We start from the raw sequence: 18,919 nt of genomic DNA on the forward strand, positions 1-18,919 counted from the left end.
TTTTTTATAAAACTAAACACACTCTTACCATATGACCCAGCATTTTGTGCTCCTTGGTATTTACTCAAATGAGTCAAGAACTTATGTCCACAGAAAAACCTGCATACAAAGTTTATAGCAGCTTTATTCATAATTGCCCAAATTTGGAAGCAAACAAGATGTACTTCAGTAGGTCAACAGATAAGCTGTGGTACATCCATTCAATGGAATATTGTTAGCATAAAAATAAATGAGTTAAAAATCATGAAAAGACATGGAGAAGCCTTAAATATCTATTCTAAGTAAAAGAAGCCAATCTGAAAAAGTTACATGCTATATTACTCCAGGTATACAACATTTTGCAAAAGGTAGAGACAGTAAAAAGATCAGTGGTTGCCAGGGACTCAAGAGGTGAAGGGAGAGAGAGGGGGGAGCACAGGGAATTATTAAAACAGTAACTATTCTGTATGATACTGTAATGGTGGATACATGACATACATTTGTCAAACCCATAGAACTATACAACACAAAGAGTGAACCCTAATGTAAGCTATGGACTTTAGTTAATAATAATACATTGGTTAATCAAGTGTAACAAATGAAGTGAATATTGAAATAGAGTCACATGAATTTTTTGGTTTCCCAATGTATATAAAAGTTATTTTTATGCTATACTGTAGTCTAAGTGTGCAATAGCAGTATGTCTAAAGAAACAATGTACATGCCTTAGTTTAAAAGTACTTTGTCATTAACAAATGCTAACCATAAGTTGAGCCTTCAGTGAGTCATAATCTTTTTGTTGGAGGGTTTGAGATATTTCGAGAATTACCAAAATGTAACACAGAAACATGAAGTGAGCAACTAGCTCAATGCAGGGTTGCCACAAAACTTCAATTGGTAAAAAATGCAGTATTTGTGAACACCTTCACAATAAAGCGAAGTGAAAATGAGGTATGTCTGTGTGTGTGCTAACCCATGTACTCTGTGTTACCTCTCTGTATATGTATAAAAAGAAACCGTGAGTTTATACTGATGCTTTGGATTTCAGTCTAGCACCACAGACATTCTTCCTTGGCATACAGTAAATACTTTCTCCAGCAGTGAGAAACTTGGTTATCATTATCTACAAGACATGTACTTATTTTTTTAACTCTAGTATACATGTAAAATAGTTTCAGGATTATGAATACACATCCCTGTAAGAAACAAATTTACCAACTAGAGTATAGTTTTTCCTACAGTTCTTTTTGTCTTTGAGTATTTCAGTATTCATTCAAAACACTGTTTTCCAAAGTTACGCAGGTAAGCAACTTTTTTTACCCACCCAATTCAGTGTGGTTATGTCGAATATAATAATTATGTTATACAGAATTAGATTCATTTGTCATACTCTGAATTCCATGTTGGTGGTTGACTTAAAATAATTGCCCACAGTAAAATTTTCTCCTCTTTGATTTCTAGTTCTATGGCTTTTGGCAAATACATAAAATTGTATATCTACCACAGAACCATATAAAACAGTTCCATCATCCCCCAAATTCCCTCGTTATACCCCTTTATAGTCAACCTCTTCTCCCACATCCACCCCCTAGCAACTACTGATCTATTTTCCATCCCTATAGTCTTGCCGTTTTAAGAATGTCATATAAATGGAATCATACAGTATATAGCCTTTTGGATTTTTCACTTAGCAGAGTGCATTTAAGATTCATCCACGTCATTATGTGAATCAATAATCCATTCCTTTTACTGCTGAGTAGTATTCCATTGTGTGGACATACCCCAGTTTTGTTTATCCATTCACCTGTTGGAGGACATCTGGGTTATTTCCAGTCTTTGACAATTCCGAATAAAGCTGCTAAAAGCATTCACATACAGATTTTTGTGTGAACATTAGTTTTCAACTCACTTGGACAGATAATCAGGACTGGGATTTCTGAGTTATAGGGAAAAGTATTCAATATCTCATCATTAAGCATGATGTTAGCTGTAGAGATTTTATAGCTTTATTTAGTTAATGAACTTTCCTTCTATTCCTAATTTGCTGGGAGGTTTTGGGGGTTTTTGTTTTGTCTTGTTTTACTAAATGTGTATTGAATTTTGTCCAGTGCTTTCCCAGAGTTCTCTGATACTTGCTTTTTCTATTCTGTCCACAGTATTTTTTTTTAGTTCTTATTTATTTATTTATTTGGCTGCGTTGGGTCTTAGTTGCAGCACACAGGATCTTTGCTACAGTGCGAGGGCTTCTCTCTAGCTATGGCATGGGGGTTTTCTCTCTCTCGTTGTGGCGCATGGGCTCCAGAGCGCGTGGGCTCTGTAGTTGCGGCGTGTGGGTTCCAGAGCACATGGGCTCTGTAGTTTTTGCCACACCCGGGCTCTGGTGTTGAGGCGCATGGGCTTAGTTGCCCCGCAGCATGTGGGTTCCCTGACCAGGGATCGAACCCGCATCCCTTGCATTGGAAGCCAGATTCTTTACCACTGGACCACTGGGGAAGTCCCTGTCCACAGTATTTTACTGCAATAAAACACAGGTAGACTGTAGGAGGCATACTCCATCTTGGTCAGCATCAGAAGTCCTCAAAGTCTTTGGACTTCCCTGGCAACACTCAGTGCAGGCAAAATAATAAGAAGAAGACAGAAAAGAAAGTAGTCCTCAAAGTCTAATTTTAGCTGATAGTTCCTCCTCCCCTCTGTCTTCTTCATCAGTTTGGGTGCGCTACAACAAAGTACTATAGACTGACTGGCTTATAAACAACAAAAATTTATTTCTCACAATTTATTTCTACTTATTCTAGTTGTGGAGGCTAGAAATCTGAGATCAGGGTGCCAGCACAGTCATGTTCTAGTGAGGGCTGTCTTCCAGGCTGCAGACTTCTGTCTTCTCACTGTATCCTCACATGGTGGGTAGAGGGTGAGAAAGCTCTCTGAGGTCCCTTTTATAAGGGCACTAATCCCACTAACACCATCACATTAGGAGTTAGGGTTAGGTTATAGCTTTCTTTGTGTTTATCCTGCATGGCTTTGTTTGTCCTCTAGGATCTGTGGCTTGATATCTTTTTTTTTTTTATTTCTTGGCCATGCCACACAGCATGTGGGACCTTAGTTCCCTGACCAGGGTTTGAACCCATGTCCTCTGCAGTGGAAGTGCAGAGTCTTAACCACTGGACTGCCAGGGAACTCCCCTTGATATCTTATCAACTGAGAAAAACTCTCAGCCATAATCTCTCTTTTTTTTTTTTTTATTTGGTTGTGCTGGGTCTTAGTTGCAGCAGGCAAGCTCCTTAGTTGCAGCTCACAGGCTTCTTAGTTGCAGCATGAGTGCTCCTTAGTTGTGGCATGCACACTCTTAGTTGTGGCATGCATGTGGGATCTAGTTCCCTGGCCAGGGATCGAACCTGGGCCCCCTGTATTGGGAGCTCGGAGTCTTAACCACTGCATCACCAGGCAAGTTCCCCATAATCTCTTAAAATATTTTTCTGCCCCATTCTTCCTCTCTTTTCCTTCTCTCACTTAAGGTATCATATGATTGATCTTCACACAGAATTCTCTGTATCTATTATTTTCTTTTTTATCTTATATTTTCTTCCTTTTGTCTCTTTATGCTTCATTCTAGATATTTTCTTCCAACATATCTTCCAGTTCACTAAATCTTTGTTCAGCAATGTTTACTCTTCTGTTGAAAATATTCATTATTTTTTTTTCAATTATAATTTTTAGTTGGAGACTTTACATTTTTATAGTTTCTAGTACTCTGCCATATTTCTCAGACTTGTCTTTTATCTCCCTGAATACAATGAATAGGTTTTTTAAAGTCTGAATCTGATAGCTCCAATATCTGGTTTCTCTGGGGGTCTCTTCTCATCATCTGTTGTTTCTGCTGGTTTTGTTTTTTTTTTCCTTTTTGTCTCTCATGTGCCTGTTTTAATTGTAGATCAGATATCTACTTGCAAAATTGTTTGTAGACTAATTTGTTCCCCAGAATGAAGTATTCTTCCTCCAGAGAACATATATTTATTTCTGGTAGGCACATGCATGCCCAAGTAACATGAGTTCACTTTAAACCAAATTCATGACTGAGATTATTCAAAGCTGAGTTGCAATTTCTGCAAGAACCAGCCTTTTTTTTTGTATAACCTTATCACTAATGTGAAGCATTGAGGTCCCAACACAAAGCAAAGAAACACCCCTTCATGGTTGCAGTGTGTCATTTTCCAGTTTCCTTAGCCTGACAAGGCTATGAAAACAACAATTCAGTTTCTCATCCTCTCAGCAGCCCCCTCTAAAATGAGTAAATAATTCCCCAGGGGGAAAAAGGTCTTAATCTCTATGATATCTCTGAGCACCTGCCCTTCCACAGATCAGAGTCTAACAATTATTCACTATCTTATTGGGTGCTTAATGCCTTTAAGTACATGTTATCAAATTTTGCACAGGTTTTTAAATGTCCCTTATCCTCAAGAAGAAACTAATCTATTTCACCATGACTAGAAGAGAAAATTCCTTTAAACCTTTTCTACTCACTAGATGTAGAGATTTAGATTTAGATTTAGATATAGATATAGATAGTATAGACATAAATAGAGAGAACTACATAGATATGTTGTAGATATATAGATACAATATAGTATTGTCTCGAGTGTATTTTATTTTTTACAAGAACAGTATAATGTATACTCAGTAACTTTGTTTTCTCAACAGTACGTTGAGACTTCTATATTAATAGAACATATAGATCTGCCTCATTCTTTTCTGAATAGTATCCACTGAACTCATAACAGAGAACTACATAGATATGTTGTAGATATATAGATACAATATAGTATTGTCTCGAGTGTATTTTATTTTTTACAAGAACAGTATAATGTATACTCAGTAACTTTGTTTTCTCAACAGTACGTTGAGACTTCTATATTAATAGAACATATAGATCTGCCTCATTCTTTTCTGAATAGTATCCACTGAACTCATAACAGTGGATATCTCTGGTTAGGGTGAGGGTTTGTCTTTCACAGAGTTGGCAGTCAAAGGATACTTTGGCTTTTATATAATGTTTTGATTTTTCATAAGTGAATGAACTTGTTTTGACTCGTGTAATCTTAAATTTCAAGAATTATCAGAGTTATACTGATGAAAAGGACATTTTGGAGTAAGAACAGAAGACCTCTGGATAAGCGCGTATCATTTTGCTAGACAACTTCTTTGGCATTTAGGGATTAGTTTTAACATACTGTGTTGATACGTAGCTTTTCCTCTGCAGTATTTCAAAAGATCCTACTACTACTCCATTTTTTTCCCTAATAATTTGGTCAATATCACCACCTAATCAATCCATACAATGCCCTCTATTCACATAACAGAACCTTTTCCCCTGAATACTGAGTCATTCTTTCCATCTTTTTCCCCTTTTTGCTTCTGCAGGCACACATTGTGCATTTTTGTTGAATCTGGAGAAGCTGAAGTTAAGAATTTATTTTTTCATCTGAAGGAAGATAAAGTTCCTTAAAAACCAAGTCCAAATAGCTACAGAGCAATCCTTTTATTTGTTCATTTACTCTTACACAGACTATTTGGCAGGGCCCTCTTAAAAGTCAGTAGACAGGAAAATATGCTGACAAATAACAGTGGGATTCTAATTATTCTCCCAAGGCTATTCCTACTTTTTAAAAATAAATTAAAGCAAGCTTGACCACCTTTTTTATGGATGACATAAAAAGTAAACAGGCACTAAGACAGCAGATGGCATGCCTAGCAACACAAGATGCAGATACTGCAAGTCTTCCCAGAGCAGGGATGCCCTTCTGGCATTAATTCAATGTCTGGTGGGTCCCTTAGTGGCTATATGGCTATATAGTATCTCCCATGTGCTCTGGCTGCCCTCTCTTGATCACAACCCAGCATCATCCCTAGATTTCAGCTGTCAACCTCCTCCAACTTGAATTTTCCTTGAGACTGCTTCTCAACTTCTTGTTTCCCCATCACTTGTCTGTTGAATGAATGAGAGCTAAGCAATTTGCCCACGTTCACAGTACTACCAAGTGGCAGAACCCACTTGTTTTTCTGTTCACCACCCGGATACCCACTGTAGGGAATGGAGGAGAAAGACTTAATATAACTCTCCCCTTTTCCCCACTACCTATCTGGGTCCAAGTCAATTCTAGTTAAGTGCCTGGAAAGTTGTCCTGTGTACATTCCTACTGTTATTTGTAGATGACTTAACCTAATTGCTGTTGATTTGCTAACTCTGCAGTGAGTGGTTTTAGCTTCCAGTACATAATATTAAAAAGGGAAAATATTTGCACACAGCTTGATATATATCTTCAGACAGTAAACTGAGGCTCCAGATGAATAAAAAAAATATATTTAAAGCATATGAGTCGGCATGTTGAACAAAGGTGATACATGGATTGCGATCAAAGCACAAGTTTGTTTTTACCTTCCACTGTTCCTTTGAACATTATTTCATGGGGATAATCATCCCTTTCCCCAAACTCCTAGTAGGTCCATGGATTTTCTTCCCACTTCAAGGTAATGGTCCCACTACCACTTAAATTTGCAAACACAGTTTTGTTTCAGAAATTGGCACTAGACACTTAGCAATCAAAATGCACAAATTTGCTTGGCATTAAGTCTTCTCCCCTCCACCTGTTTGAGCTCCCGTGTCCCTTGTGGATGCATTTCTATTTGGGGACCCTATATAGCTCTTTTCACAGCCCTTGGGCAGCTTACATAAACCTCTTTCCTCTTCCTGCTGGTGTCTCTTGCCCTTTCCAGAGAGCCTCATGTGGCAGGACCAAGACAACCCCATCCAACCCTCTTTCCAGCAGGGCCCACATTTGGTCCCATGCTCTGGCAAATTTGGAGTGTGAGGTAGAGACTCCAGTTTGGTCAACAGAAGGCATTCTAAACACAGAAAACAGCCATGCATGAGGAAAGGGGCCACTGGAGCCAAAGAGAATAATGGAAGTCTCCTTAGAAGCCATCTCTTCATTGCTGGGCTTTACTGAATGAGAAATGGAGGGCAAAGGAATGATTAGTCCAATAGGCTGATGACAGACTAAGAGAAGAAGCCAAGCATCTCGGGCCCTTCTATCACACTACTCCTCAAAGTAAATTTTTAAACGTCTGTGTCTTTGTTATACTTCAGTAAAAAGCAAAATCAACATATGGGCTAAGATGAGGGATATTTAACATGTCACATCATTGCGTTGGGTTTTTGTGCCTTCTCACCATGTCTCATGTACATGATGACCATTCTTCTGGAAATGAAGTTTTGGGTACATTGCCTGACAAGTACAAGTATACCAATGGGCACAACAGGACTGCCTACTATTAATACATGGGCTACCTGAGCAAGATCTAGGATGAACAGTCCCTGGAATAGCAGTCATCATGTTTAAGGGCTGAGAGTTCCACAGGGAATTCAGCAGAGATGGTCAGTTTGCCCTGCTTTCCCAAAGCAAAGGACAGAGTTCAGTGGTTACTCTGTGAGGTTTAAAGAAGTGAGGATCTTAAGGTTAGACATGATAGAAGACTGCAGTACACTTATCCCAAAAGCTGCAAGGTGTGGCCAAAAAAAAAACAAAAACAAAAAGAAAACAAAGTAATTCCAATCTCAAAAACCCGGTATGTTAGGTAGCACTTTCATCTGTATTTTATAGGTAAAGAAACCGAGGCCCAGAGATGTAAAGTGATGTATTCATAGGGTTATTAGTTGCAAAAGTCAGACTTAAACTCAGACTCCTTTCCAGAGTTGTCCCTCTCTGTGCATTTGCATCTCAACAAGGACCAAAGACTTCAGTGAATGATGCAGAATTCAAATCAGGGATTGCAGGAGATATCTGAGAGACTGGAGCCCTGGGGCCCTCCCAGGGTCCCTGAAAAGCCAGCACAGAAGGAAGCTGTGGATAACACCCACCTGGAAATCAGTCTTGTCCTGAGGGGTAGCACTGCAGCGCCACTCCTTGGCTGCCCTGAACTGCCTCCCAACCAAGTCCAAAGCCTGTCTTCCTTCAGAACCAGGTCTTCTGAATTGCTTTCTGAGGGCTCATTCCTACTCTTCAATAGATTAGGTGCAAACACTCTGAGTAAACAAAATAAAATTTCTCTACCACTGGCAGCCCACTGCTAACTGCTACACTGGATGGTTTTCTTTTAGTTAATAATTCAATTGCCGAAAAGAGGGGGGTACTTGGTAGAGACTTGGCTCCAGCTGCAAATCAAGTTCAGAACCCAGAGGAACTTGAAAGAACTCCCAGAGCCCACAGTGGCTTTTCAGTGTAGGCTGTGTTTACTCAGGACCCAGCCCACAACCTCCGTAGCCCTGAAGGCAGCCTGTGTGTAAATGCTACACTATGCAGTGACTTTTCAGTTATGTGGCTTCGGACTGGAGGCAGATGATTTGTGAGACTGCTTTGGATCCATCAGTGTTAAACCTACATTAGCTGGCATATATTGCTTTTGAGGCTCACTTATTCATCCTTCTGCTCATCGAAGCTTAATTAAATGCCCCCTATATGCTAGGCACTGTACCAGCTACCAAAGATAGAACATAAATGGACATGGTTGCCCTGAAAAGATGTTAAGAAGAGAACCATGCAATCCCTTGGCAAGTTCCTTATTTTACTGAGACCATCTCCATGGCCCTTGACACGCTCTCTACTTGGGGTCCTTGGATGAGCTAACCCCACAGGTCTGGTGTATGCTGAACTCATCAAACAGAGGTTGGGAACCTACCATGAACCAGGCACTTCTCAAGGCACCAGAGATAAAAACACAGAAAATACAAGGTCTTTGTCCTCAAGGACATTCAGACAAGTGGGAGAGACAGATCTGTAGAACAACTGTTCCATTAAAGAGCCATGATTACTGAGGCAACTCTTCAGGGTACATGGGGAGCACAAAGGAGAGAATCGTCAGTGGAGAGACTGGACTAGTCACAAAAAAGACTTCTCAGAGGGAGATGATGCTAGTATTGAGTCAAGAAAGATGAGTAAGCATTCAAGTACGTGGGCTGAGGGAAACAGAGTGCCCACAATACCATGGAAAGTATGCACTCATTCATTTATCAGACATTCATTGAGGACTTATTATGTGCCAGGCACTGGGATAGGGGCTGTGGTAGACGCTGGGATAAAGAGATGGTGAGACACTGCCCCTGCCCTCTGGAAACTTATTCTCCAGGAAAAGGAAAGAACCCATAAATATAATCACAACACAGTGACCTACACTGTATAGTCACAAGGTGTTCGAGAGGTTACTTATAGTTTCTTTCTCATACCCAGACATATAATGTAGCAAAAGCACTCAAACTACCTACTAAGTGCTCACTTTTCTCCCTGACCTGCTGACTGTTGGCCTCATGGATCTTACAGGCCACTGAAAAACTGCCTAGTAAATTGAGTGGTTGGCAAGGCTTTGAATACTTTTCCCACCAAGACCAGAGACCATAAGGAGTGAGCTGTCCCTAGCTCCTTGTGTCTGAGCACACTTGATTTATGTCACTGATCATTCTGCATACTGTCCTTCAAAGGGAGAAGTTGGTTACGTGGCATCAGAAAACGATCAGGGAAAATGAGATGGGTCACTGCTTATCGTTCATGTTTAATCATGTTTTCAAGCGAGAATTGCACATGCATCTCACCCACTACTAAATGAAAACATGCAGAAGCTAGGAGTGCAAAATTGAGGACCACCATTCTGGCTTATGTTAATTCTAGTGTTAAAAACACTTCTTTAGAAAATGAAAAATCTGAGTCAGGTATGAAAATGGATGGGACCCTGGGACAACAGGTGTAAACAGGAAGTATAAAACAGGATTTTTGGTCATTCAATGTTTCTTTCCTGTTTGCCAGAGCAAAAGCTGGAAAATATTATGGAATTATTGGAAAATATTAGTAGCTTATCTTCAAATTAATCAGGTGGTGATGCCAGTTGCAACTGCTCTTCCAGGTATATTGTCATTACTAGAATACATAAATACAGGCTTTGGCACCTGTTATGTTATTAACCCAGTAAATGGTTCATTTTTAATTCCTTCAGCCAGCAAGAATAGTAGCACATTTTCACTGTTTTATGTCAGGACTTTATCTAGAGAGAAACTGATAGCCACGTACTACCACCATGGATAAGAAGATACAACAGTTGTACAGCAAAGGAAACCATAAACAAAACAAAAAGACAACCTACCACCTGGGAGAAAATATTTGCAAATGATGCAACAAGGACTTAATTTCCAAAATAAACAAACAGCTCATCAACAAAAAACCCAATCGAAAAATGGGCAGAAGATTTAAATAGATATTTCTCCAAAGAAGATATACAGATGGCCAACAGGCATATGAAAAGATGCTCAACATCACTAATCATTAGAGAAATGAGGTACCACCTCGCATCAGTCAGAATGGCCATCATTAAAAAAGTCTACAAATGACAAATGCTAGAGAGGGTGTGGAGAAAAAGGAACCCTCCTACACTGTTGGTGGGAACGTAAGTTGGTACAGCCACTATGGAGAACAGTATGGAGGTTCCACATAAAACTAAAAATAGAGTTGCCATATGATCCAGCAATCCCACTCCTGGGCATACACTCAGAGAAAACTATAATTCAAAAAAGATACATGCATCCCTATGTTCATAGCAGCACTATACACAATAGTTAAGACATGGAAACAACCTAAATGTCCATCGACAGATGAATGGATAAAGAAGATATGGTACGGACTTCCCTGGTGGCCCAGTGGTTAAGACCCTGTGCTTTCACTACAGGGGGCAAGAGCTTGACCCCTGATGGGGAAAGTTTCACATGCTGTGCAGCGTGGCCCAAAAAAAAAAGGAACATGTGGTATATATACACAATGGAATACTACTCAGCCATAAAAAAGAATGAAATAATGCCATTTGCAGCAACATGGATGGCCTAGAGATTATCATACTAAGTGAATAAGTCAGAAAGAGAAAGACAAATATCATATGATATCACTTACAGGTGGAATCTAAAATATGACACTAACAAACTTATCTATGAAACAGACTCACAGACATAGAGAAAAGACTTGTGGCTGCTGGGGTGGGGGGTTGGGGGAGGGATGGAGTGGGAGGCTGGGATTAGCTGATGGAAACTATTATATATAGAATGGATAAACAACAAGGTCCTACTGCATAGCACCAGGAACTATATTCAATATCCTGTGATAAATCATAATGGAAAAGAATATTAAAAAGAATATATATATATATACGTATAACTGAATCCCTTTGCTATACACCAGAAACTAACACAACATTGTAAATCAACTATACTTCAGTAAAATAAATTTTGCAAAAAGAAGATACAATGGTTTAGGGACCATTTACTATGTGGAAACTCATAAGGCTTACAGTTTTGAAAGCAGTCCATAGCAATAGGGAACTCTGCAGTATCCAGGCTGCAGAGCAAACTGTGTTGCCACTTTGGCCTCATGCCATAAAAGACACAATACTTTAAATGTAGGTAGGGATGCCTTATGAAGCATGGGCAAACCACATAGTAGAATGGTGACATAGACCCCTAGAGTTTTAGAGTATAATCATCTATTCTCCATTTGATAAGCAGTTCCTACCTCGCAATTGGGCCCTGGCAGAGACTGACTGTTTGACCATGTGAGTATGAGACCTTACCTGAATGGGGCATTTTGAACTACAGAGCGGAATTCCACTGTCAAATGGAAATGGAGTATACAAGAGCAGGCCTGAAAGGAACAAGTAAATTACATGAGCAGGTGGCTCAGATTCCAGGGCACTTGCTTCTACTGCTTTGCTACCTGTACCTCAACCCACATCTATGGACTCATGGGGAGTTTTACTTAACACAGGAGGGAAAAACTTGGGCCTGCTCTGTACTTGAGTGTCCATGGCGTGGCACTAGCCATCTCCACTCTGGTATAGAACTAAAAAACTGTCGTGACATAAAAGGAGGAACACTGTATGATTCCACTTATATGAGGTACCTAGAATAGTCAAATTCATAGAGACAGAAGGTTGAACAGAAGTTACCAGGAGCTGGAGGGAGGGAACGGAGGAATGGGAGTTAGTGTTTAATGGGGGCAAAGTTTCCGTTGGGGATGATGAAAAAGTTCTGGAGACGGACAGGAGTGAAGGTTGCACAACAATGTGAATGTACTTAATGCCACAGAACCATACACTTACACATGGTTAAAGTGGTAAGTTTTATGTTATGTATATTTTACCACAATGAAAAAACCAGGAGCAAAAGAAAATCTTCCCAATGTGTGGAACTTTGGTTTACATGAAAGGAGAGATGGCCTTATTCATGGATCTGTACTAATTTATGGATAATGCCTAAAATAGCTGGTCAGAGACAGCTATTTCAACACTGAAAAACTGAGAATAAGATGTCAGTATGGGGGGACTTCCCTGGAGGTCCAGTGGTTAAGACTCCACGCTTCCACTGCAGGGGGCGCAGGTTCAATCCCTGGTCGGGGAACTAAGATCCCACATGCCACCCCGCAGCCAAAAAAAAAGTCAGTCTGGACATCTTGGAATGAGCAGCCTGGCAATGTGTATGTAGCCTACGCCACCCCCCCACAAGAGGAATTCAATGAAGAAGTTACCCCTAATAATCAGGTGGCACCTTGGAGGACTGGACCCATTCTCTGGCTGTCAGGTACCTCTGTCTCCAGCCACATCTGCACTTGTGTAATGGAACCATGTACGTAGGGGTCATGGTGGCAGAGATGGAGGCCATGCAGGAATGCAATAACACAAACTTCTCTTCTTCCTCAGAGTTGACCTGGTTACCACCACTGCTGAGCATCCAATGTGCCAACAGCAGAGGCCACCATGAGTCCCCAAGACATCATTCCCTAGCTGGCCCTTCCTGTTATGTGGGGGGAAGTTGTTTATATGGGATCCCTTTTTTTTCACAGGGGTCACAATTATTTGTCCTCATTGGAATAGATCCTTACTTTAGATATGATTTTGCCTTCTTTGCCTGCCTTGCTTCTACCAGCATGATATCGTGGACTCATAGAATGCCTCATCTATGGCCATGGAATCGCACATTACATCATCTATAACCAAGAAACTGATTTTGCAGCAAAGGCAGTATGGCAATGGCATCATGCCCATGAGTTTTACTCTATGCCCCATCACCCAGAAGCAGATGGCTTGATAGAAAGGTGAGGTCACAGGGTACTAGCTGAGCCAATACCCTGAGAGGTTAGGGCACTCGTCCAGGATACAGTATATGCCTTAAGCCAGCAGCCAATATATGGTGTCATTTCTCTTATAGACAGAATACACCGTCTAAGAACCAACGAGTGGAAGTGGGAATGACCTTCCTTCTATTACATATAATAACCCACCTACCAAAGTTTTGCATGCCATCCCTACAACCTTTAGATTGGTGAATTGGAAGGTTTGGGTGGGCAAGGGAGACACACTTCCACCAGTAAACACACAGGCATCTGCCAGTAAATTGGAAGCTAATATTGCTCTCCAACAGAAGAGAAGGTCACTCTACTGGCTGGTGACTGATCCTGATTTCCAAGGGGAAAGTGGGTTGCTTCTACAAAATGCACGTATGGATGACTATGTCTAGATCCCAGGAATCTGTCCAATAGCAACAGTCAATGAGAAACCATGGCAAACTAATAAAGATAGGTCCTCAGAAGGAATGAACGTTTGGATCCCTCGCACCCGTTAAAAAAAGTCATGTCGGCCAAGGTGCTCTGAGGGTGGAAGGGAAATATTGCAATGATTATCAAAAAATACCTCTTGGCCAGTTACGGGAGCAAGGATTGTGGTTTCTATATTTTATGATAAGGGTTTACTTTTCGCCGTTTCTCTTTATGTGAAACAGCACTTAAGTGAAAATAACCAGTGATAGTGGTTAATATTACTGTTTTAGCTCCAAGTGAGACTTTGAATTGACATATTCCCAGATCATACAGAAACTGACAGAACTTTGTGCTTCCCCTGTTTTGTTCCACATTATGTTCATCCAAATGAAAGAAGAGAATAAATGGACTGTGCTGGTTGTTTTCCAACTGCCTCTCCAGATCCACTCTCTACCCTCCCCTGCCTGACTCTGCGCCCTGGGAGAATGACCTCTGAGGACTGTGGCACCTGTGCTCCTTTGCCGTCCAGCTGTCAAATGGTTCAGCCACCAGGAGGCATCAGGAGGAATCTAAAGGGCAGAAGGAGAGAGAGACTGGGGTATTTCTTCCTCACTCCCTCCCTACCATACCACTGGCAGCAACTGTGTTCCTCTACCTGTGGTTAACCTCTCCTTTCAGGCAGCCCCTTTCATGACCATGCTCCGGCTGGATTTTGATAACACCTCCAACTCCCCTCATACCTTCAGGCCTCACAGTGGTAACCCTTCCTGCTGTTGACAGTCCCAAGGGCTTTACCATCCCTTATTGGTTCTCTCAACCCTGCCCGTGTTTCTGTCTGTGGTCCTTTCATTAAACTCTTTTCTGTTAAACTTATTTACTCTTCAGGGCAAGAACTGAACTCATTACTCTTGAAATATTTGTTATTAAGGTATAAATAGCATTCAACAAAATGCACAGATTTTAAGTGTACAGTTTAGTGAGGTCTGAGAAGTGTATACACTCGGGTGATGGCCATCCTCATCAAGATACAGAATGTTCTCATTATATCAGAAGTGTGTTCCCACCTCCTCAAAGGCAACCACGGTATGGTTTCCACCACAGATTAGTTCTGCCCCTTTGTGAACTTCATATAAAAATGGAATCATACAGGGACTTCCCTGGCACTTCCACTGCAGGGGGAGCGGGTTCCATCCCTGGTCAGGGAAGTTCTGCATGCCACGAGGTGTGGCAAAAAAAAAGAGAGAGAGAGAGAGAGAGAGAGAAAGGAAATCATACAGTATGAACTCTTTTACTAAAGCTTCTTTCACTCATCATATTTTTGAGATTCATCCACGTTATTGAGTGCATCAGTATTTCCTTCCTCTTATTGATGAAGAGTATTCTATTGCATAAACATGACAGCGTTTGTTTTTCTGTTCGTTGGTTGATGACATTTGGGTTGCTTCCAGTTTTTAATTATTGTGAATAAAGCTGCTATGAAAAAAAAAATTTGGGTATAAATCTTTTTGTGCACATATGTTTTCATTTCTTTTGGATATACACCCAGGAGCGGAATTCTGTGTCTTCAAGGAGGTGTATTTTAACTTTATATGAAACAGACAAACAGTTCTCTAAAACAATTGTACCAAATAAACCTTTAGAGCGTGCCATCTCCCCAAATCAGGACAGGGCAGGACGGGTCTGAATAAAGACAAACTTTAACATTTCATTAGAATTCGGTAGTAATATCCAATTGACTATTCTGAAAGCGATAGTAGGCACAGCTCCTGAAGGAATCAATGCATAGTTCCTGCAGGTGCCTTCTGCCCCCTCCCCTCCATTCTCAGCAATAACCAGGCTTTCAAAGGTCCCCTCCAGCCCAGACATGTGAATTCTCACTCCTCAGGTTACCAGCTAGCTGTTGCAAGATGAATAGTTAAGTAAATTAATTTACACTCACATGTGAATGATTGTCAGGCCTTTTAGGGAAGGGGAGTCTCGCTATTCCGTGCATTTCACTCCTCAGAGTGAGGCTGGCAAGTTAGAGCTTTCTTTTTCGTAAAAATGTTCTTCCTCTACAGGAGGACGCCAGCTGCAAAGTCAAGAGGCAGAGTACAGAGTTAGGCATCAGTTTTTCACGGTCCTCCCGGGGCGAGAGGGTGTGGGGTGGGTTGGCCTCTCAGACTGCGTCACCCTTTCGCAGAGGGTCCCCAGGCAGGCGGGGGTTCCCTGCAGCGGGCTCTCCGCTCTCCCCGCCTCCACGCGCCCTTCCGCTCTGCCCCGGAGGCACCCAGGGAGCTCGCCGTTCGTTCGGCTCAGCCTCTTTTGGCACCGAGGCCCCCAGGTGCCCAGCACGAAGGCGGAGCCCGGCTACAGCCGCCTCCCCGGCGCCGAGTACTGGACCCCCTGGGAGCTCGGGGCCCCAGCGTTGTGGATCTGGCATCCCCAGCCTCCCTGGCTCCCCGCGCTCCTCCCTGTCTGCGCTCCGGGCGCGAAGCCTGCGACGCGCGAACAGAGCACAGCACGCGGAGCTGAGTGGCGTGCGCGGCGCAGTGGCGCGGGCACCCCCGATTGCGGCACAGCCAGAGCCCGCGCTCCAGCCAGCGGCCCATGGACGTCCGGACCATGTCTGCCAAGGGACCCGGCTCCCGCACCCGGCTCTGGGCGGCGGCGCTGCTCCTGCTCGGCCTGCCAGGGCTCTCCGTGCGGGCGGAGGGTGAGTGTCTGGGGAGTGCCCGCGAGGCGGCGGGCCCGGGGTGGCGCGTGGGGAAAGTGAAGCTCGCCGGGGCTGCCCCCTCGGACGAGCCCGGAACACTACCAGCCTTGGAGGAAACAAGGAGCGCAGCTGTCCTGCGATCCCGCCTCCCTCTTGCAGCTCACCGAGTCCCCGCGCGCCCAAACGCCCCCACAGGGCCCCTGAACCACTCCTTAATGCACAAGAGAAAGCCTGTGCTTTGGTCCTGCAGGCCCACCTCTAGCTTTCCAAGATCTCCTTGAAAGGTCTTTAAAATGAAATCACGTCTAGGGTGCCCTGGAACCTCCTCTGCCGAGACATAATTTCCCACGTCTATTAAATGTGCTCCGAATGGCAAGGCCAGTGATTACAAGATTCCCTTGGCGTTTTGGCTTGGTCCGGGAAGATCTGAAAGATGAGTGGAAATCAGCTAGGCAAAAGAGAGAGGAGAGGGTCTTGGGGAGAGGAAATAGCACGTGCAAAGGTCCTGTGAGTCACAGGGGAAATGGGATAAATGACAGAGTGGCTGGAGCGGAAAGTTCAAGGTGAGGCTCTCCTTTGACAAGAAGCTAGACAGGGCTTCTCTGGTGGCGCAGTGGTTAAGAATCCGCCTGCCAATGCAGGGGACAGGGGTTCAAGCCCCGGTCCAGGGAGATCCCACATGTTGCGGAGCAACAAAGCCTGTGTGCCACAGCTACTGAGCCTGCGTTTTAGAGCCCGCAGGCCACAACTACTGAGCCCACGTGCCACAACTACTGAAGCCCACATGCCTAGAGCCCCGTGCTCTGTGACAAAGAGAATCCACCGCAATGAGAAGCCCGCGCACCACAACGAAGAGTAGCCCAGTAGCCCCCACTCGCAGCAACCAGAGAAAGCCCACGCACAGCAACGAAGACCCAACACAGCCAAATATAAATAAATGAAATAAATACATTTAAAATATAATAAAAATAAAAAACATTTTTAAAAAGCTAGAGGAAATAGGTAAGGACCAGATTTTTGTGGGTTCTGAGAACTGACCCATCTTTCGTTTGTTTTTTCAACCTGAATTCAGCTTTCAATACTTCCCTAAACTTAGCAGGATCACAGCCTTAGATCAGTTCAGTTTCAAAAAGCTAATTCAGCTGTGTTTTGATTTTGGAACAAAACCCCGTTGACTTGGTGCAGAAGGATGTAAAAGAAAAGAAGCTAGCATGTTCTCACATCCATGAGGGGTTACTAGTAAATCCAAGCTTGGGACAAATTAGATTGATGAAGGAGAAAAACCCTCAGCTGATTTAGGATGCTTTGTATATTTTAAAATGTCATCGCTATTTAGCAAACAATATTGGGTGCAGAGAGAAGATTTGACAAAAAGAACCATGATGGTTAGGGAAAGGAGAAAGCAAGGGAAAAACCTCCAGATAGTAGCTTAGAATTTTGGGTTCTCTTTGTTCTAAGTGCTAGCTTGTAGAACTCTTTGCTCCTAATTAAGGATGACTGTCTTATTGCTCCATATGCTCAGAGAGAGTGTTAGAGGGGAAAACACTGTTAACTTTAAAGGCTCCTAGTGATCACTGTTAATTTTTAATTGAGATAAAATTCATGTAAAATTTACCATTTTAAAATGCACGATCCAAGTGTTTTTAGTACAGTCATCAACCATCACCACTCTCTCATTTCTGAAAATTTTCATCACCCAAAAAGAAATCCCATACCTAGTAACAGCCAATCCACTGTTAATTCTTTTTGTTTTAATTCACTTATTTATTTATTTTTTGGCTGCACTGGGTCTTCGTTGATGTGCGAGGGCTTCCTCCAGTTGAGGCTAGCGGGGGCTACTTCGTCGTTGAGGTGCACAGGCTTCTCATTGCGGTGGCTTCTCTTTGTCGCGGAGCACTGGGCTCTAGGCGCACGGGCTTCAGTAGTAGTGGCACTCAGGCTCAGTAGTTGTGGCTCGCAGGCTCTAGAGCGCGGGCTCAGTAGTTGTGGCTCACGGGCTTAGCTGCTCCGCAGCATGCGGGATCTTCCCGGACCAGGGCTCGAACCCGTGTCCCCTACATTGGCAGGCAGATTCTTAACCACTGCACCACCAGGGAAGTCCCTGTTAATTCTTTACTGTAGTACTTTTTGGCCTGACATTGAGTCATGAAAATTAAGCTGATTTTAAAGAATGCAAGTAGAATAAATTGGAGCTAGTATTAACCTTTGAACAATGTATACTATTGTACCAATTTTAATTCCTTTTAAAGAAATATCTCTGCAACCCATGAGGCTTTAGAGTTTCACCCCACTATAACTGCTGAAGTGGAATGTCAGATGGGTATGGATCAATATTTTGTGCCTATCTGGCTTGATGTGGGTCATAGAAAATTTAAGACAGAAATATCATTGGATAAGGAGAAAGGAACGACAGCACCAGGCATATTTTCTTGTTAACACTTGCCAGAAGTGCCTCCGTTTCTCCCTTCTCCTTTCCTTCTCCCTTCTTCCGCAATGGAGAACTATAGGTAAATTTGCTTTCAAGAAATTCCATTTGCTGAGCTCCAACTTTTATAATAGAGCCATTGAAAAATTAGAACCTATTTATGAAAGGATTCTTTTCTTTACTAAATATATGCTTAACTACCAC

At 42.4% G+C, this 18,919-nt stretch overlaps 1 protein-coding gene across 1 annotated transcript in view; it reads left to right on the top strand.

Annotated features, from left to right (window-relative positions):
- The first annotated feature begins 16,072 nt into the window (after positions 1-16,072).
- Positions 16,073-18,919, top strand: part of SUSD5 (sushi domain containing 5) — a 38,396-nt gene continuing 35,549 nt past the window's right edge. Inside the window, exon 1 of the mRNA XM_033405536.2 lies at positions 16,073-16,290. Within this exon, the coding sequence (XP_033261427.1) occupies positions 16,185-16,290 (106 nt within the window). The 5' untranslated portion in view covers positions 16,073-16,184. The remainder of the gene's footprint in view (positions 16,291-18,919) is intronic.

This window comes from Orcinus orca, chromosome 10 (genome assembly GCF_937001465.1).
Source record: "Orcinus orca chromosome 10, mOrcOrc1.1, whole genome shotgun sequence".
NCBI classification, from domain to species: Eukaryota; Metazoa; Chordata; class Mammalia; order Artiodactyla; family Delphinidae; genus Orcinus; species Orcinus orca.